A 22172-nucleotide genomic window follows, 5' to 3' on the forward strand; every position below is an offset into this window, starting at 1 on the left:
ATGTACAATTAATATCCCCTGTTTTTTGGACTTAATTTCTTAAGTCACTGCCAGGCGATTGTACGGTACAAAATCAGTAACTCATTACTGTTTGGTTTCCCCGAGGGGAATGGTTTTGATTCTACATTACTGGGGCAATAGATAGCTGCATTTAACCCCCCTTTCCTGAAAGGAGTGACCAATGCTGAGACATGGCTCTACGGGCAGTACAGGCCCTCCCTGGTGCCATGCCCAATCAACCATTCTTCCAATTATCCTAATACACACCATCAGATAATAATGAACAGATACACTGGGCAGCTGACCTGCAGTTCCAGATATGATTAACTCCCCCCTGCTCATCCAAATCTCTGGAATCAGCCTCAGGTATCATCAGGCTCTAGAGGATTACATGCCTGAAAGAAAGAATCTGTATTTATATAGCATCTTGGGTATCCTCAGGACACCCCAAAGGGCTTCACAGCCAATGTATTACTTCTGAAAAAAGAAAATAGCATCTTTCATGATGTCCCAGAGCCCTTTATAGCCAATGAAGTACTTTTGAAGTGTAGTTACGTTGTAATGTAGGAAATGTGGCAGTCAATTTACACACAGCAAGCTCCCACAAACAGCAATGTGACAATCACTTTTCATAATATTAGTTGAGGGATAAATATTGGCCTGGACACCATGGATAACTCCTCTGCTATTCTTAAAAATAGTGCCATGGGATCTTTTATATTTACTGGAGAGCCTAGATAGGGTCTCTGTTTATCATTTCATCCAAGAAACAGCACTACCTCTGCTACTGGAGTGTTAGTTTTGATTTTTATGTGCTCACAATCTTCAACCCCTGAGTGGGGGTGCTACCAACTGAGCCACAGCTGACACACAGTGATGTGTAGTCACTGTTAAGTAGGCAAACACAGACGCCAATTTGTGCCCAACAAGATCACACAATGAGCAGAATCGCCAGTAAATCTGCTTTTGGTGGTGTTGGCTGAGGGGGTAAATGTTAGGCAGGTCACTAGTAACGCCATGGGACCTTCTACATCCACCTAAGTATGCACACAGGCCCTCAGTATTGGCTTAAAAACTCAACTGAAAGATATCACCTCCAACAGTGCAACACTCACGCCATACTACAAGAAAAAAGATTTGCATTTATATTGTGCTTCTCACAGACCACCAGATGTCTTAAAGCGCTTTCCAGCCAGTGAAGTGTAGTCACTCCTGTAATGTATGAAATGCAGCAGCCAACTTCCACACAGCAAGCTCCCACAAACAGCAATGAGATAATGCCCAAATAATCTGTTTTTTGATGTTGATTGAGGGATTAAATATTGGCTAAGACCTCAGGGAGAACACTCCTGCTCTCTTTTGAAATAATGCCACAGGTTCTTTTACATCTACCTAAGCAGGTAGATTGGGCCTTCGTTTAATATCTCAACTGGAAGACAGTAATTCTGACAGTGCAGCACTCCCTCAGTACTGCACTGGAGTATCAGCTTTGATTTTGTACTGAAATCCCTGGAGTAGGGCTTGAACTCACAACCATCTGACTTAGAGATGACAGTGCTACCCACTGAGCCTGATTCTGTCCTCATTTCACCATCTACATGTTTACTGGCTACCAATCAGTGGCAGAAACCCTGGCTGATTACCCCTCCCCCCTCACCTCCCACCACCCCTTCCCTCTGCTAACCTGGCAACACTGTATCTTACCCTGTCCACCACTAATCTGGTTGAGATCAGCTAACACAACACCACCCAAGATGGAACTTAGCTTGACGGAGTTGGAAGGCCCTTCCTGTGTATTTAATGACACAGTTCATTTTTAATTTAGCAGAGATAATCAGTTGGTATTTATATATTAAGCAACTAAGCAACCCTAAAAGACAAAACATGTGCACATCCCTGCTGTATCCTCCCTGACCTGCTGTATGCATAAAGCACCCCAAGACTTCTCCTTCCCCATGTTTGGTAAAATGCCTTCAGTTTTCCGTTGCAGTCATTGAGTGTCCCAAGTACTCAGGTACAGAAAGTGTGTGTTTTTAAAAAAATGTTTTTTCTTCTGATAACCCAGAGCAGCAAAGTGAGGGGCTGCAATAACTTTCCTCACATGTTGTCTGTTGAGATGAAGCTGATTCTTGCACAGTAATAGTCTCGTTCTTCCCCCGCTGCACACTGTAAGTGCTGGATCAGCTTCTTATGAGTGTTTTCTACATTGAGCTGGCAGTCTTGTACTGCAGATCACACACTGATGTTTCAGCTAATGCAGCCTTAGGGGAAGATACAATGCAAAGCACTTAGCTGAAAGGCTGCATACGATATGGTGACACAAGAGAGCTGATTTTTTTGTATGTGTTTGTGCAGATCCAGGGAGGAGAGGGAAAGAATTTCACATTTCAGGCCCCCAGAGTCAACATCAGCCACTGCTGCATTAGGTGCATGCAAAGTAAAGCTCCCTGTATATCGCCCCGCAACCTGTTTTATCTCCAATCTTCGAAGCATATCGCTATTGCAACAGTGTAGAGCTTCTATTTCCCCACACTATCCATTCTGTGACCTCCCTGAGTGAGATTGCCAATTTTGTGTTGCATTAAGAGCAGCTTTGTGCTAATAAGAAGTGGATTAAAGCTGTGGAAACATATTTCCCCTTATAGGCTCCTTATAGTCATCACCATGAGCATCCTATCAGTCTAGGCTAAACTTGAACCCAGACTCCAGTGTGAGGCCATACTGCGACTGGAGAAGACTTTGCACTGAAACCAAGCCACTTACATTTACACTTTAGCCTAGATTTTCTAATTTGATGGTTATCTTAATATTGATATTAAAACAACAACACAACTTGCACTTATATAACATCTTTAATGTAGTAAAATGTCCCCAAGAAGATTCACGGGTGCGATTATCAAACAAAATTTGACACTGAGCCATATAAGATGATATTAGGACAGATGACCAAAAGCTAGGTCAAAGAGGCAGGTTTTAAGGAGTGTCTTAGAGGAGGAGAGAGAGAGATAGAGAGGCAGAGAGGTTTAAAGGGGGAATTCCAATTCTTAGAGTCTAGGCAGTTGAGGGCACGGCCACCACTGGTGGAGTGATTAAAATCGGGGATGGAAAAAAGGCCAGAATTATAGGAGCGCAGATAACTCAGAGAATTGTGGGGCTGGAGATGGTTACAGAGATCAGGAGGAGCAAGGACATGGAAGAGCTTGAGAACAAGGATAAGAATTTTTAAATTGAAGCATTGCCAGACTGGGTGCCAGTGTAGGTCAGCGAATACAGGGGTGAGGGATAATTGGGACTTGGAGCAATTTAAGATATAGAGAGCAGAATTTTGGGTGAGCTCAACAACTGTGTGCTAATTTAATCCAGAATGGGCCTAAGTTGGGGAAACAATCCAGGGGTTCTAACCAACTTCTATTTAAGGGGAAAATGCATTCATTTGGATTGTCACATATACCATTTTAATTTTTTACATCTGTACACATATTGATGTCTCATGACATCAATGAGGCCTGAATGAGGCCATTCCTTGTTCCTACATTTTTTTGCTGTAAAAACTACTGGCCATGTATCAGCATGGGCACAAACGTTTTATATGAAAGCCACCCAATGACATCAGGCATTAGGAATGCTGTCCTCTTTAAACATTAATCATGTCAATGGGGATTCAACACAAAGCATCTGCTACTAGACTGCCTTTTTACAGCAATCTTAAAGGGGCATTTCAACAACAACAAGTTGTATTTACAATAACTTCTTTAATGTAGGCAGCTCACCACCACCTTCTCAAGGGCAATGAGGGATGGGCAATAAATGCTGGCCTGGTCAGCGACACCCTCATCCCATGAGTGGATTTTAAAAAAATGTCCTAAGGTGCTTCACAGGAACGTATTCGGACCAAGAGAAATTGACACCGAGCCAAAGAAGAAAACATTACAGCAGGTGACCGAAAGCTTGCTCTCAAAGACCTAGGTTATAAGGAATGCCTTGAAGGAGGATAAAGAAGTAGAGAGGTGGAGAGATTTAGGGAGGGAATTCCAGAGCTTTGGGCCTAGATAGCTGATCTCCAGTGGTGGAGTGAAGGAAGTCGGGATGTGCAAGAAGCCAGAATTGGAGGGGCGCAGGGTTACCAGAGGAGGTTATATAGGGTGGAACAAGGTCATGGAGGTATCTGAAAACGAGGATTAGAATTCTAAAATTGAAGCGTTTGGGGACTGGGAGCCAGTGATGTTTGGTGTGCACAGGGGTGATGGGTGAACAGGACTTGCCCCTGCATGAAAGCATATTTGACAAACCTTCTCTGAATAGTTCAGAGCAACACAAGATTTTATTATAAGTAAGAATGTATAGGGTTATGGGAGAAGGCAGGGGAATGGGACGGAGAGAATTGCTCTTTCAGAGAGCCACTGCAGACACGATAGGGCGAATGGCCTCCTTCTTCACTGTAATGATTCTGTGATTCTGTCTGTGTTTGGGGCAGAAGCAACTTGTACCCATTTTGTCACAACGATTGGACAGACCACTGATCAATCTTAATGCAATTTATTGTATTGCATTACATATTTGCAAACAAAAAAAAATTTGGTATATCATCGGTTTCCTCCCACAGCCGAAGACTTGCAGGTTGATAGGTAAATTGGCCATTATAAATTGCCCCTAGTATAGGTAGGTGGTAGGGGAATATAGGGAAGGTGGGGATGTGGTAGGAATATGGGATTAGTGTAGGAATAGTATAAATGGGTGGCTGATGGTCGGCACAGACTTGGTGGGCCGAAGGGCCTGTTTCAGTGTTGTATCTCTAAATAATAAAATAATAATAATCATCAGGGCAGTGTCCCTTTAAGGGAGAAGACGCAGGACCAAAGAAAGCCCGAGAGAAACTAGTAAGTGTAAGGCTGGTCCCCCTTTATAATAATTCAGACTATGTAGCAATTTGGCTTTAACATGCAGAGCGCTCCTACAGTAGCTGAGGCCAAGCACTAATTCACTTTTACAATTTAATCGGAACACTGAAAACCAGTTTCAGATTGGATACTTTCTACTTACTGAGGGCAGCCATTGATTACTGCACAGACATCCTTGGCAGTCATTAAATTTTTAATATTTTTTGTGCTTATCGAGATAGTGCTAGGCAATAGAACAGTTTCCAGTTCTTGGCAGACAGTGTCATCATCAAACACTCCTAGGCCTGGTTGAGGTCCAGAGTAGAGCTGTCACTATAGTGCCCAACGATGCAGAAAAATTTCCCCTGTGTAGCAAAATCATAAATTTGTTCTTTCTCAACTACACCTAGTTTACAAAAGAAATCTATCCCGCAAATGTGTCTGTATGCAAACTTCATAACAATGCCACCTTCCCACCACCACCTCTTCCCCACCACCTCCCCCCCCCACCCCCCGCAAATTCCCCAGCACATCCCACAGCACTAGTTTGAAAGTTTATGCATTTACCACACTCGCCTTGTTAATGGCCTTTAGATGCAATTGACAATTTAGTGCCAAATTCTGAACAATTTATGTTGTGGATCCACAACCATCACAAACTGGGTCAAGACTGTTGTAAATTAACTTTACACAGAAACCATAAAACCTTAGGAACCTTATAGGACTTAATTGCCATCCATTCCCCTTTCATTTCTGTGCCTATCTCTCTTCATTGGCGTCCGACCCACCCACCCCACCCAACTTTCCTTTCTCTTCCCTGATTACACGTGTCCAGCCACCAATTCACTGGGTTCAATGCTCCCTTCAATGCTCTGGAGTTTAATGGAAGAGATTCCAGCTGCTGCATACTGTAGGTAGAAATTCCTGTCCAAAAGGGAATTCCACCTTACATTAAAGAACGTTCAGGATCCCTTTCATTAGCACTAGGAACTACATCAAGGGAGAAGGTCCGATGAGGTACTTTTGCGGTAACTGAGTAGAAGCCAGGCCTATTCTACTTATTTTTATCAGTGAATGTTGACACACAGAGCTGCATATAGCTCTGACGCTTGCATGGGTAAATCTCAGAAAGGACAATGTGCTAAACAACTACACAACGCAACTCATGTTAGAGGCCTTTGCTGCTCAACAACAACTTGTATTAATATAGCACCTTTAAAGTATTTGATGTCCCAAGGACCTCCACGAGAGTTATCAGACAGAATTTGACATCGAGCCCATAAAGAGATATTAGGACAGGTGACCAGAAGGTTGGTCCAGAAATAGGGTTCACTGTTTTAAAATTAGGGGTCGCCCTTTTAGGACAGAGATGAGGAGAAATGTTTTCTCTCAGAGGGTTGTGCGACTTTGGAACTCTCTGTCATTGAATATTTTTAAGGCAGAGGTAGATAGATTCTTGTTAGGCAAAGGAATCAAGGGTTATCAGGGGTAGATGGGAGTGTGGAATTCGAAACACAAACAGATCAGCTATGATATTATTGAATGGCAGAGCAGCCTAGAGGGGCTGAATGGTCTACTTCTGCTCCTAATTCATATGTTCGTATGTATGTTCCAAGAGGTAGGTTTTAAGGAGCATTATAAAGGAGAAGTAAAAAGACAGAGGTGTTTATACAGGGAAATCCAGAGCTTAGGGTCTAGGCTGAAGGCATGACTGCCAATGGTGGAGCATAGGAAAGCGGGATGGCCAAGAGGCCAGAATTAGAGGACTGCAGAGATCTTGGAAGTTTGTAGGGTTAGAGGAGGTTACAAAGATAGTGAGGGCTGAGGCCATAGAGGGATTTTAGCACAAGGATGAGAGTTTTAAAATTTAGGCGTTGTCGGACCGGGAGCCAATGTACGTCAGTGAGCATAGAGGTGATGGGTGAAAAGGACTTGATGCGAGTCAGGAATACGGGTGGCAAAGCTTTGGATGAGCTTACAGTAGGCGGGAAGCTGGCTAGGAGAGCATAACAGTCATAAGTCTCAATCGTGATGTTGAAACGCTAGTCATAAAACCAAATCAGTGGATTTTGAACTGAAGTTAGCAGTACAACTGAATTGTGGATGCAAACATGAGCTCAAACACAAACCCAATAGCACTATAAATGGGAATGGAAATGCAGGCAAATGAGATCTATGCAAACAAACAAACTCATGCACCACTGGCCACAGAATCAATAATGATTACTTTTTAACTGCTAACATTTGTCACTCTAAGAAGCAAAAGCTGCGCAATCCATCCCCAGGTGATTCTGAGCCATTATTGTTGGAAATTCTAATAAAATCCAACTTTGAAGTGTTTTACTTTTCAGAGTTGCAGCCAGACAAGCTGCCATAATGTATGGTTCTGTTTGGAGAGATCTGATCAATGCAGATGAGATAAGATTGATATACTTCACGTTGGTTCTGAAAGTGGTGTAGTTTTGTTTTGGTGAAACCTCAATTTCTAGCCACAGAGGGATTGAAAATGAGGGTGAGGCGTTTAACATTGAGGCATTGGTGGACTGGAAGCTAGTGTAGGTCAGTGAGCACAGGGATGATGGGTGAACGGGACTTGGTATGAGTTAGGATTCTGACAGCAGAGGTTTCAATGAGTTCAAGCCAGGGAAGATGGAAGGTCAGCCAAGGGAGCAGTGGAATATTCGAGTTTGGAGGTAACAAGCATGGATGAGAGTTTCAGATTATCCGAGCCAGGGGCAAAGGTGGAAGTAGTTGGACTTTGTGGTGGAGAGGATATGAAGGGAGAGGTTAAGGGAGGGCAGGAGAGTGGCTAAGATGGAGACTGAAATCACCGAGTATGAGAAGTCATGAGGTGCGGAGACTGAGTGAGGAAAGTAGCGATGATATCTTGATGAGAAGCATGGAGTGGGGTGGTCAATAAATAGAAGATTTTAAAGGAGAGCTGAGAAGGAGTGATACATGAGGTGCTCAATGAAGGATGAGGTGCCATAGGATTTATAGGGGACAGACCTAGATGAGATATCGTGATAGGGCTGGCACCCTTGTCCTGGTTGTAAATGGAAAATAAGGAGGAGACAAGAAGGGTGATTCCAAAGTTAAAATCCCGTGGTGGGATGAAGTTAGGGTGGAATCACATTGGAGCATCAATGAACTAAAGTCCAGGTTTGGAGGCAAGTGTTGGGGTGCAAGTGAATCTAGCTGAGGACTATACCGAGTTGTTTATCAATATGAATATTATACTGATTCATATATAAATATGCAGTTAATGAACGATAAAGTGACAGATCAGCTCCTTTCTGACTGGCACATTAAAGCTAATTGCATTTTTCTGCTCAGGAACAATACTTGAGGCTTTGATTGAGCTTGTCAGCAAACCTCACAAGAGTTCTTTCTGAATACCATCAATACTGGTGCAGAGGAATCAATCTCTTTTATAAGTATAGCAATTCCAGCACTGTTGTCACTAGATTTATTTAGTGGATCTGTATCACTGCATAGCAGGGAAAATTGCACTTAAATTATAATTTGTGACAAAATGTTTCTCATATCACCTTGGGCACTCTGTATGTCATAAAGCTTTGGGTTGAAACTTCGCTCCAACATAGGTTGGCCCTTCAATGCAGGATTGAGAGAGTGCTGTATTGTTGAAGGTGCCATCATGGAGATGAGACATTTAACTAATACCCTGTGCAGTGGCTGTCAATGATTCCATGGCGCTTTGTTGAAGAGTAGCAAGTTCCCCTGCAACCTGCCAACATCCATCCCTCTGTCACCAATGACACAGTAACTGTTCACATCTCACCCGCTGTCAGTGGGGTCTTACTGTACACAAATTTAGCTACAAAAGTGGCAGAGTGGCGCAGTGGTTAGCACCGCAGCCTCACAGCTCCAGCGACCTGGGTTCAATTCTGGGTACTGCCTGTGCAGAGTTTGCAAGTTCTCCCTGTGACTACGTGGGTTTCCGCCGGGGGCTCCGGTTTCCTCCCACAGCCAAAGACTTGCAGGTTGATAGGTAAATTGGCCATTATAAATTGCCCCTAGTGTAGGTAGGTGGTAGGGGAATATAGAGAAGGTGGGGATGTGGTAGGAAAATAGGATTAGTATAAAGGGGTGGTTGATGGTCGGCACAGACTCGGTGGGCCGAAGGGCCTGTTTCAGTGCTGTATCTCTAAATAAAATAAAGTGCACTTCAAAAACAAATCTATTTACTGTGAAGCGAAATGGAGGATATGAAAGGCATATAAATACACATTTTCCCTTCCCCTCACCTGATGCTCTTAATATACTCACTTTAAACTTCTCCAGCAAATTAATTTGTTAATTACTCCCGCCTCTAGTGACAGCTCTGTAGTCACCAGTACTTCACTCCAGCGTTACACAGTGCGAAGTGCTCTCTCCAGACACAACCTAAGTTTCAAAGTTGTCTGTAGTTGTATTGTTGGATGATTTGAGCAGCTGAAATTGACATGGAACAAAAATTGTACACACCCTCCAATAGTGAAATCATGAGCTGAGATTCCGATCAGAACAACTGAGGAGTTATCACACATGATGGAGGTTTTAAGCTGCGCTTGTGGCCATTTTAGTTTAAAATGCTCGAGGTTGGTGGTTGTGATCATTTTCCAGTGTTTATATTGCCGTTTCCTAGTGACTAGAGTTATTCACCAAAGTTTTCCTGGTCGCAAGTCAAAGGAGCTGGGTTTAAGGAAAGAAAGAACTTGTATTTATATGGCGCCTTTGACAGTCTCAAGATGCTCTGAACTTTACTGCCAGTGAAACACTTTTTGAAGTGTATTCACTGTGGTATTGTGGGAAACACAGCAGACAATTTTGGACACAGCAAGCTCCCACAAACAGATACGTGATAATGATCAGACTGGATGACTGGATTTAACAATGTAAACGACAGGAGCCAGCTTGTCGATGCCTGCACCACAGCTTCCAAACTAAAACAAATACTTGTATAAAAACAGCTTGAGCTAAATCATTGTCTAGATGAGATAATGGCTGGATAATCTATTTTTTTTTAGTGATGTTGGTTGAGGGATAAATATTGGCCAGGACACTAAAGTGCCAATGTTTGTTCAACAGGATAATGATGGGCTTGCTTTCTCTCCCACCACATCTGTTTACAGAATTGTTCATCTTACGATAATATTTGTAATCTTATTTTTCATTTAGCATGTCTATTTGCAATTTGCAATCTGGCTGTGCAAATAGAGAACAAAAATATCATAGTGTCTCATAACCTTAATTAATTTACTGAGGAGGTGAGCTCACAGCTCCACTGTGCGCTCTGTACCATTTGTTGAAGGTCACAGTTTAGTTTTCCATTTTTAATGAGTTGTAAAGAGATGAATGAAATGGGGTTGCAAGCAATTTAGGATTATGAAATTGCGAATAGCCTGGGCCAGTAATATTATTTGCCTTTTGTCAAAAGTTGATGGTGTAAACGGACCCCATTTAGTTGCCCATACGATCGTAAAAGACAGCATGAAAGGGCCCTATTTAGCTGCCTGAGCAGCTATGGCTGGAAGCAATGAAAGGACCCATTTAACAATCTATGATGCCATGGCTGACAGCAGTGAAATTACCCATTTAGCTGTCCATCTCACTTGACAAGGTGAGAGCAACCCATTCAGCTGTTCTTGCAGAATCTTGGAATATAATACACAGCTGTAATTATTTTATTAATAAGAATATATATCAAGTTGAGTGCTTTTTGTAGAGAGGACGAGTGAGTGAAGGAGACAGATTTATAGTCTAAGCCTGGTAGGCGAGCAATTATTTCCATCAGTCAACAATAATGAAGATGGTTTCCTGTCAGAGGCTCAGTAACAAGAAATCTGACATTGAGTGAGCAACGGGCACAGTCATGACTCCACAACCCCCATTATTTAATTCTACACTGCATGAGCTAACCAGCTCGTGACTACAGCTCCAAATAATCCCATCCACCTACGCAGCTACCGACTGCATTTAAGGTTTCTCACTTCCGAGGCCACAAGATGCAAACAGATGAGGAAAGACATCTTAGTTCATCCATCCAGGAAGAGACTACACATCCATCCTTGCCACCCCTGTCACAGCATCTGTTTCTTGAATCATTTTACTGTTTTTGCCTTCACTCCCCGACTTGGAATTCCCTTGCATGTGTTGATCATTCTTGGAGTAAAGCCTTTTGTTGATTAGAAATCCAATTGGAAATTCAGGAGAAACTTCTTTACCCAAAGAATGGCGAGAATGTGGAACTTGCTCCCACAAGTAGTTGGGACGAATAACACAGATGGATTTTAAGGTGAAGCTAGATAAGCACATGAGAGAGAAAAGAATAGGATATGTTGATGGATTTAGATGAAGGATGGGAGGATGCTTTATGGAATGTAAACACTGTCATGGACCTGTTGGGTTGAATGGCCTGTTTCTGTGCTGTAAATACTCTTCTTTGGCCTCCTTATCTCGAGAGACAATGGATAAGCACCTGGAGGTGGTCAGTGGTTTGTGAAGCAGCGCTTGGAGTGGCTATAAAGGCCAATTCTAGAGTGACAGGCTCTTCCACAGGTGCTGCAGAGAAATTTGTTTGTCGGGGCTGTTACACAGTTGGCTCTCCCCTTGCGCCTCTGTCTTTTTTCCTGCCAACTGCTAAGTCTCTTCGACTCACCACACTTTAGCCCCGTCTTTATGGCTGCCCGCCAGCTCTGGCGAACGCTGGCAACTGACTCCCACGACTTGTGATCAATGTCACAGGATTTCATGTCGCGTTTGCAGACGTCTTTAAAGCGGAGACATGGACGGCCGGTGGGTCTGATACCAGTGGCGAGCTCACTGTACAATGTGTCCTTGGGGATCCTGCCATCTTCCATGCGACTCACATGGCCAAGCCATCTCAAGCGCCGCTGACTCAGTAGGGTGTATAAGCTGGGGATGTTGGCCGCCTCGAGGACTTCTGTGTTGGAGATACGGTCCTGCCACCTGATGCCAAGTATTCTCCGGAGGCAGCGAAGATGGAATGAATTGAGACGTCGCTCTTGGCTGACATACGTTGTCCAGGCTCGCTGCCATAGAGCAAGGTACTGAGGACACAGGCCTGATACACTCGGACTTTTGTGTTCCGTGTCATACTTTGTAATTTTATGTCTTCTTATCCTAAGGTTGCGATGCAACCAGCTACTTGAAAGATGTAAAAAGAATCCTCAGGACTAGTCTACCTACTAAGTTCATTAGCAATTCTTACCATTTATAACATCACCTTAATCCTTTCAATTAAGTTACCGTTTTGTAATCACTTCCAAGCTGTCGTTATTCCATATTACTTATACAACTGTTAATAATGACTACTAGAGAGTATATAGCTGTTGAAAACTATATTTCTAATTTTTGATCTTGCCTAGTAAAGTTGTTTTGTGGGCCCCAGCAGCTTTTATTTTAATCAACAAAAGAAATTGTCTTTTTGCAAAAAACAGTGGCACAGCTCCCACCCTGGCTGTACTGCCTGATGTCCCACTGAACTGTACCAACATCAGGTTGATCTGCAGCCTGTGCTATGTTAGCTGATTTGTCAGGGCACGTGATAGAGAAAAAAGAAAGACTTGCATTTATATAGTGCCTTTCACTAGCTCAGGATGTCCCAAAGCACTTCATAGTCATGTAAGTGCATCTGAATTACAGTCACTGTTGTAAAGGAGGAAACATGGCAGTCAATTTGCACACAGCAAGCTCACACAAACAGCAAAGTGACAATGACCAGATCATCTGTTTTAGTTGTGTTTGATGAGGGATAAATATTGGCCAGGACACCAGGGCTAACTCCCCAGCTCGTCTTCGAATAGTGCCATGGGATCTCTTATATCTTTCGTGTCAGCTGTGGCTCAGTGGGTAACACTCTAGCCGCTGAGCCAGAAGATCGTGGGTTCAAGTCCCACACCAGGACTTGAGCACAAAAATTAAAGCTGACGCTCCAGTGCAATACTGAGGGAGTGCTGCACTGTCAGAAGTGCTGTTTTTGGAACGACAGATTAAACTGCCCTTCAGATGGACGTAAATGATCCCATGGCACTATTTCAAAGAAAAACAGGGGGGTTATCCCCGATGTCCTGGGCAATATTTATCCCTCAACTAACATTACAAAAACAGATTATCAGGTCATTGTCACATTGCTTTTTGTGGGAGCTTGCTGTTTGAAAATTGGCTGCTGTGTTTCCTACGTTACAATCATGATTATACTTGAAACGCACTTCATTGGCTGTAAAGCAATTTGGGATGTCTGGTGCTCATGAAAGGCAATAAATGCTGGCCTGGCCAGCGATGCCCAAATCCCATGAATGAATAAAAAAATAAATAAATGTAAGTCTTTCTTTTATCTGAGAGGGCAGACAGAGTTTAACGTCTCATCCGAAATACAGCATCTCTAACAGTGCAGCACTCCCTCAGTGCCATGCTTAGAACGTCAGCCTAGATTATGTGCTCAAGTCTGTGGATTAGGTCCTGAATCCACAACCTTCTGACCCAGAGATAAGAGTGCAACCAACTGAACCGCAATACCCTGGGGTTAGGAAGGGACAAAACAAAGTAACTGAGGTTCCCAATCCTGATCACTAAAGACCATTCCTGCTGGGAAGTGTGTACACGTCAGATTAGGGTAGGATAAGGTTCTGGTTGTACTGCCTGCCCATGGTGAATAGCCTGCTGCAATTTCCTGTCCAGACTCACAACATGAGGAATGGGGACTTACGGAGGTCCTGGATGAATGGTTGTTTGTTTCTGCAACGACATGCCAGAAAAAGTCAGCAGCTTCAGGAAGGGAAATAAATATTAACAGAAAAAAATTGCAATGAAGGTTTTAATCCTTAGTACAGAGAACAAAAATTTTATTTAAAAAAAATAAAGCCTTCATGACTCATTCATAATTAATAACCTTTGTGGGGATGCAAAAACTGTTAATCCAGTTCCTAGGAATTAGCCGTTTTGCTAATAAAATTATAATAGCGTGTTCTTCATTTATAGAAAACAAATCAGCTCTCCCAGTGCAGTTACTCTAAGTAGAATGCAGGGATCAAGCTCAAGAGAAGTGGAGCTGGAGTAACCCTTCCCAAAAGATTAATAAGAATGTATTAAAATAAACCAGCTTTTTTGTAGGAATAGCTGATGCTCCTCAATGCTTCAAATCAGGCTCAACGAGCGTTGCTCATTAGGAGTGACTCACATTGGTTTGAAAATGTGAGCAGCACATGGCTCCATGTGCTTAAATCAGTTGGCTGACTGTATCACTCTTGCTTATCGTAAATATCAGTCTTAGCATTTGCTTGCTGTTGACAGTTCTATTTGAATTGCAGTGTTATCGCTTTCCCTATAATGTCTTGGTTGCTCGGATTCCCCTCAGGATTAAGACGTGGAAAGCAAATGAACTATGCTTTTTTATCCATTCCCACTAAAGTAGGTGAAACATACTTGAGAGATATGACGGTAGCCGATGGATGAGGGTGCCCTATCTGATGGGTCTGTAGAAATCCACCTTGTACGTAGGGCATGCAGCAGTATTTAATGTGAAGCAGAACCAGATTACATGTAGTAAGTTAACTTTGTAACACTGTCACTAGTTCTACATTGTGCTGAGAATAGATGTTTGGAGGAAACAGTTTTAGTCCAAAGAGTCACATATAGGCCAGTTTGGGAAAGACCAGCAGGTTTGCTTCCAAGAAGGTCATTAGTGAACCCGTTCAACAACAACTTGCATTCACATAGCGATTTTAACATAGTAAAATGTCCCAAAGCGATTCGCAAGAGCATTAACAAACAAAATTTGGCACCTAACAACATGAAGAGCTATTCGGACAGGTCATAAAGTCATTATCCACATAGAAGGAGGACATTTGACCCATCGAGTCCATGTGGCTCTCCGTAGAGCAATCAGTCAGTCCCACACAGCTCTATCGATCCCTGCAGCCCTGCAAGTTTATTTCCTTCAAGTGCCCTTCCAATTTCCTTTGTGATTGTCTTCACTTCCACCACCTTCATGGGCAACACACTCCAGGTCATTACCACTTGTTGTGTAAAAATGTTTTTCCTCACATTCCCCCTGCATCTCTTGCCAAAAACCTTCAGTCTGTGTCCCCTAATCTTTGTACTATCCGTTAATGGGAACAGTTTTTCCTTGTCTAACTTGTCTGAGCCTATCATAATCTTGTACAGCTCTATCAAATCTCCCCTCAAACCCCTTTGCTCCAAGGAGAACAACACCAGCTTTTCCAACCTAACATTGTAACTGAATTTCCCCATCCCTGGAAACATTCTGGTAAATCTTCACTCTCTCAAGGACCCTCACTTAAGTGTGGTGACCAGAACTGAATGCAATATTCTAGTTGAGGCCTAACCAGAGCTTTATAAAGGTTCAGCGTAACGTTCCTGCTTTTGTACTCTATGCCTCTGTTTATGAAGCCCAAGATCCCATATGCTTTGTTAACCACTCTCTCAACATGTCCTGCCACCTTTAAAGATCGATGCACATGCATCCCCAGGTCCATCTATTTTTGCACACTCTTTAGAACTGTGCCATTAAGTCTGTATTGCCTCACCCTATCCCTTCTGCCAAAATGCATCACCTCACACTTGTTGGTATTAAATTCCATCTGTCACTTGTCTGCCCATTCTGCCAGCCTATCTATGTCCTGTTGCAGGCAGTTCGTATCGTCCTCGTTGTTCGACACTCCTCCAAGGTTGGTATCATCGGCAAATTTTGAAATTCTACTCTGTCTTCCAAGAGCCAAGACATTTTTATATGTAGCAAAAAAGTATTCCTAGCACTGAGCCTTGGGAACACCACTATCTATCATCCTCCAGTCCGAAAAACAGTCATTTACCACGACTCACAGTTTTCTGGCCTTAAGCCAATTTTTTTATCCATTTGGACACTGGCATTCCGATTCCATGAGCCTCAATTTTGTTAACCAGTCTTTTATGTGGGCCTTTATCAAATGCTTGCTTAAAATCCATTTAGGCAGCATTCCCTTCATCAACCTCTCTGTTACTTCATCAAAAAATTCAATTAGGTTAGTCAAACATGATCTGCCTTTTACAAATCCATACTGGCTCTCCTTAATTAGCTCAAACCTCTCCAAGTGCATGTTGATTTTTTTCCCCTGATCATTGTTTCTAAAACCTTACTCACCACTGATGTTAAACTAACTGGCCTGTAATTACTAGGACTGTCCTTACATCCTTTCTTGAAAAAGGGTGTAATATTTGCCACTCTCCAGTTCTCTGGCACCTCCCCCATATCTAGGGAAGATTGGAAGATTATGACAAGCCCTTAAGCTATCTCCACCCCCAATTCCTTTAGCAACCTGGGATGCAAACCATCTGGACCAGGTGACTTATCTACCCTAAGCATAGCCAACCTTTCCAGTACCTCCTCCCTCTCAATTTTTACCCTATCTGTTGCCTCTACCCTCTCCGCTTCTACCGATATTTTGTCAAATTCCTCTTCCTTAGTAAACACTGATACAAAGTACTCATTAAGTATTCTAGCCTTGCCCTGTGCCTCTAAGCATATATTACCCTCTAAGTCCCTAATAGGCCCCACTCCACATCTTACTAACCCGCTTGCTATTTGCATGCCGGTAGATGATTTTTGTGTTCCCTTTTATGTTAACTGCCATTCTATTCTCATATTCTCTCTTTACCAGTCTTATTTTCCTCTTCACCTCCCCTCTCAACTTATTGTATTTGTCCTGGTTCTCACTTGAAGAATTCACCTGACATGCATCATACACCCTTTTTTTTATGTTTCATCATATTCTCTATCTCACTTGTCACCCAAGGAGCCCTGTTTTCCATTCCCTGCCTTTCACCCTTGTTTATGTATCTAGCCTGTACCTGAAGCATCTCTTCCTTAAAGATAATCCATTGTTTCGTTACAGTTTTTCCTATCAGTCTGTGGTTCCATTTTATCCTGGCTAGATCCCTTCTCATCACATTAAAATCTTCCCTCTTCCAATTGTTATGACCAAGGTGGAGAAATGCACTGTTAATTCAGTCCCACTACTCCACAGGTCACAGCATATCTGTAAGATTTCCCACCTACCAAAGAATAGCCAAATTAGACTCTCTATTGGTCCCCCAGAATAAAACACACCAAACCAGGTTTCTTTAAACAACAGTAACTATTTATTAGAAAAGAAATAAGAAGTCTTAACTACTAATGAGATAAATCTATATATATTTTAAAAGCTCCTTAGTTCCTTAGCCCTCATAAACATACACATACATTTAAAAAAAAGGTTAACTGGGGAAAAAGGATTTTGGTTTACAGTTGTTTCTTAGGAATAGAAGGAATAATAAAAATAGATCAGTGTGTCACATTCTGGTAGGATGTTTTTGGTACAGTGAGGTGTCCCAAAGTCGAATAGTCAGATGCACTTGAAATCTCTCCGGCAAAGTTGATGAACAGTCTTTGATGGGTAGGTATTTAAGGCAATTCGACTACAGCAGGCATCACGCAAGTCTTTCAGCAGGGGTGCAGCAACCGGTCTGCTCAGGACTCACAGCAGTAGAAGCTTTGTTCAGGTTCCAGGATTTCCCAAAATGCAGGAGGCAACAGGAACCACTCTGGATGCAGGAATTCTTCAGAGACACGAGGCAATACGAATCTGCCACCTATCAAATGCATGATTTCTTTTCAAGAGATGCAAGTTTCTTTTACAGAGAGAGTTCTTTTTCTCCAGTCCCCAGGCAGGTCAGGTCTAAGTTTCAAAATGCCTGCTCTTTGTCTAACTCACTGTTTTTTAAAAGTCCAAAGTGAAAATGAAAAGCCTTCCTGAGTCGATCACATGATGAGGCAGAGTGTCTCCACTGTCACTCAAAGTGTTCCCTACCACATCCTCACCATTCTCCAAGTTATTCGCCCCAGCTCCATTCTTACCCCATTGAAGTTGGCCTTCCCCAAATTAATTATTCTTACCTTGATTGCTCTTTGTCCTTTTCCATAGTCAATCTAAACCTTATGTTATAATGATCACTATCCCCGAAATGCTCTCCTACTGATACTTGATCCACTTGGCCCAACTCATTCCCAAGAACCAGGTCTAGCAGTGCCTCCTTTCTCATTGGACTAGCAACTTGTACAGGTCCCACCTGCCCCAGAACAAGTCCCAATGACTCAGAAATCTGATGCCCTCACTCCTACACCACTTCTCCAGACACGTGTTCAAATGCTCAATTCTCCTATTCCTTTGCTCACTTGCACGTGGGACTGGGAGTAATCCTGAGATTACTGCTTTTGAGATCCTGCTTTTTAATCTCCTTCCTAGCTCCCAAAATCTGCTTTCAGGACCTCATCCCCCTTCTTATCTATGTCATTGGTACCAATGTGGACCATGACCTCTGGCTGTTCACCCTCCCCCAGAAGAATGTCCTGCAGCCGCTCCGTGACATCCTTGACCCTGGCACCAGGGAGACAGCACACCATCCTGGAGTCACGTTTACTGCTGCAGAAATGCCTCTCTGATCTCCTAAATAACGAATCCCCTATCACTACTGAGCTTCCACTCTTTGAAACAAGTAATAGTGAAACTATGTAAAATAATGGAATATAGCTTGATATAGAAGAGGAAAAAAGATCTTTGAAGAGGAACAAAGGTAGCTCCAGGTTTTAGATCATTGAAATTTTAACAGAGGTGAAGGAAGCTAAATCTATTATCATTTGAAAAAGATTAAGAAGGACAGGATCCAATTTCTGGAGTAATAAAAGGAATCAATACGGTGAACAGAGAAAGGGGTTTTGTACAAAGCTAGCTCAGGAGAACAGATTATAAGCTAAAGAAGCCACAAGGCAAATGTGAAAGCATTGCATGCAACAGATGTGGACAATCAAACTCCTCCTTAACTGAAAGATTCACAGCAATTATTATCCATTGTGTTTCTGCACTGGAATCAATGTTCTTCAATTTATGAACCAGCTTCACATAATGAAAGCTATGTTGCTGTATTGGAGGGGTAGCTTAGCTGGAATTCTGATTGTGACATCCAGATAAAATTTGAGAGAAATTTGGTCAATAAAGTAGATTTGCTTGGAAAAAGAACTGCTGTAAAAGTTTATTTTAAAAGAGATTATTCAATCAGAGCCTGGCCATCAAAATCACAAAAATTCTGTTAGCTTTAATTTTGGCTTATTGCTCTTTCAACGAAGACGAACTGCTAGAGGCTTAGAATCAACTTGTAGGTTAGACCCCAACCCAGTCAGACCCCAGCTGAAGCATCAAAGCATGAATTAAACCAATTCATAATTGAGAAAGGAATATAGGGATGTTTGTTTGCAGTAGAAAATGATGTGAAACAATGGTCAGATTAGCTCTGAAATAAATATAATCAGTGAAGTGAGCTGGATGGATTGGAATCTTTTTTGTTCCTGTATTCGACAACTTCCATTTATATAGCGCCTTTAATGGAATAAAATGTTCCCATGGTACTTCACAGGGCTGATTATCAAACAACATCTGACACTGAGCAACATTAAGAGATATTACAACAGGTGACCAAGAGTTTTGTCAAAGAGATAGGTTTTAAAGAGTAGGAGGTAGAGAGCAGGAGAGTCAGGGATGCAATTGAGGAGCTTCGGGCTTAGGCAGCTGAAGCCACGGCTACCAATAGTTGAGTGCTGGATGTAGGGTTCCTAACCCTCCCGCTTCAGGTGGGAGTCTGCCGGAATGGGCAGTTGGTTTCTCAAATGTTGCTGTTGGTGACTCGGGAGATATAGTCTTGGTGTGCACAGCTCATGTATGTGCAAGACCCTGGCTGTTGTGGCTTGCAATCAAAGCGTGTTTTCTGAACCCTGCTGGTCCCCCTGTTATGTGGAAACGCATCGCTTCATTGCCAGTTGTGAGAATGATAGTATCAGAGCCAATGAAAATCACTAGGAATCTCCATAAGTCTGGAAAGGGAGAAACACAAACTGAGGGAAGGGGGAAAGAGAGATAGAAAGGAAAACTGAGGGAAGGGGCAAAGAGAGATAGAAACGCAAACTGAGGGAAGGGGAGAAAGAGAGAAACACAAACTGAGAACGGGAGAGAAAGCAACATAAACTGGTGTGGTGGAGCGCTTATGTCAGTTTATGATGTGTGTTGTTGTATGATGTGTTTGATTCTGGGAGTCAGGCAGCTTTGATGCTTTCCCCTGAGGACTGAGCCTCACCTCGCTGAGGCTGGGTTTCAGTGGTAGGGCATGGGAGTCAGTGAATTAAATTAAATTTGTTTTTTTTGTTTTATTTATTATTGTTAGTACTTGCTGTGTATTGTATAAAGTAATAAAAATTTTATGGAAATTTTAGTTTGGAATAACTTTATTGATGACCTGGTTGAATCTGTGGGATTTATTTGCTCTTATTCTGATCGATACTGTAGAAACATCACAGAAGCAATGTTCCCTCTAAATTCTCTTTGTTGTGCACAGCCTGTTTACTGCACTGTGCATTCCCTTCAAGATTGCTACGTGGCTTTAAAGGGAATGCCCTACCATTCAGCCTCTTTGGTTACTGCACAGTAACTTCTTATTGCTGTGCAACCACGCACACGTGCAGCTTAAAGGGAATGTTGCACGAAAGTAGCTTTTATTTAATTATTACTTATCCATAGATTTTTTTTTGTTCTTTCTTTGATTTATAAATTACGCTGTGCATCTCACTATGAACCAAAACGTCAAATGTTTTATCTGGCACTGAAAAACTCAACTAAGGTCAAAATAATAACATTTGCAAACAGTGGGAAATGTCATGTGATCGACTATAATTTGATTATCGCATAAGCAGTGAGACATGATTGAATGCCATATGATTAAATGTCACATGATCAAATATCCAGGAATACATCAAACCAGAATTGGCGAGCCGGATGAAAACCGGGGATGTGCAAGAGGCCAGAATTGGAGGAGCAGAGAGAGCTCGGAGGATTGTAGGGCTGGAGGAGATTACAGAGATTGGGAAGGATGAGGCCATGCAGGGATTTGAAAACAAGGTTGAGAATTTTAAAATGTTAAGTTCCGTATTATGTAGTGTTAAAGGATTGCAAAGCATTTTGCATAATAAATTATTTTTTGGAATGCATCTCTCCCTCCCCATTTGCCATTTCCATTAACTGTATCATCTGCATGTATATTACCTGTCTCACTGCAGAGAATAGTCTCCTAAGGCTCTCCCCCGCTTCTCAATGGTTTCAGACAAATCTATCGATATGAAGCACTTACAAAAAATTTCCCAGTGATCACTTTCAGACCCTTTGTCAATATTCTTGCTGTAATGATTTCACTGTCATTAATTCTCTGCTGGATTAGTAAACACGTGACAGACATCTGCTGTTTGCAGTGAATGTATGGATTATGTAGACATAAGCAGGCTATTTTCGTTAAATTTTGTGCAGTGAACCACTTGTCTAATATGAACAAGCCTCAAGTGAAAATAAAAATGTGAAGGAATACTTTCCCGATAGAGCAGTGGATACATGAGCACAGATGCTCAACAAAAGAAACTGGTGTTGTGCCACTTAATTCCTTCCAAGTAGGAAATGCAGAATAATCTGGTTGGAAATGGCAATAGTTTTAGGGAAAGCTAATCAGATACGCCCGTATTACAGTTCGGGCTTTCTCCCAAGGCATCTTGTGTTTAGGTCAAAAAAGCATTTTCCATAAGCCAGACCAAATCACCCTTGATTTGAAAACTGCCTCCTTATACTTGCTATGTCTGAGATAGCTTTCCCAAGATTAGCAATAACTTCCTTCTTGTTGAATCCTCTACTGGAGATCACATGGGATGCCCAACATATCCCCAACTGTTTCAAAAAGCAGAAAGTACCATGCTGTCTGAACAATGCATTCATGCTAAAACTAACAGTCAGATTTACTAACAGGATGAATATACAGAAATAGTGAAATACAGTAAAATGATGAGGGTTAAATATTCTTTCTTACACTGTTTGATGAGTAACATTAAGAAGATGCACTGCAGCAACTTGCCAAGGCTTCTTCAACAGAACCTTTCAACCTACGACCTCAACCACCTAGAAGACAAGGGCAGCAGATGCATGGGAACCCCACTACCTCCAAGTTCCCCTCCAAGCCACACACCATCCTGATTTGGGAATATATTGGCCCTTGCTTCATCATCACTGGATTAAAATTCTGCAATTCGCTCCCCAACAGCACTGTGGGAGTACCTTCACCACAAAGACTGCAGTGGTTCAAGATGGCGGTTCACAAAATCTCATGCGCAATTAGCGATCGGCAATCAATGCTGGCCTTGCCAGCGACACCGAC

General features: G+C 42.3%; 1 protein-coding gene across 2 annotated transcripts in view; it reads left to right on the forward strand.

Annotated features, from left to right (window-relative positions):
- bace1 (beta-secretase 1) overlaps positions 1–22172 on the forward strand; it is a 103221-nt gene that overhangs the window by 55234 nt on the left and 25815 nt on the right. Inside the window, exon 4 of one of the 2 annotated variants that reach the window (XM_068054041.1) lies at positions 20726–20878. The exons of the other annotated variant lie outside the window; for it this stretch is intronic. Coding sequence (XP_067910142.1) covers positions 20726–20878 — 153 coding nt within the window. The remainder of the gene's footprint in view (positions 1–20725; positions 20879–22172) is intronic. 2 annotated transcript variants of the gene reach the window in all.

This window comes from Heterodontus francisci, chromosome 22, assembly GCF_036365525.1.
Source record: "Heterodontus francisci isolate sHetFra1 chromosome 22, sHetFra1.hap1, whole genome shotgun sequence".
NCBI classification, from domain to species: domain Eukaryota; kingdom Metazoa; phylum Chordata; class Chondrichthyes; order Heterodontiformes; family Heterodontidae; genus Heterodontus; species Heterodontus francisci.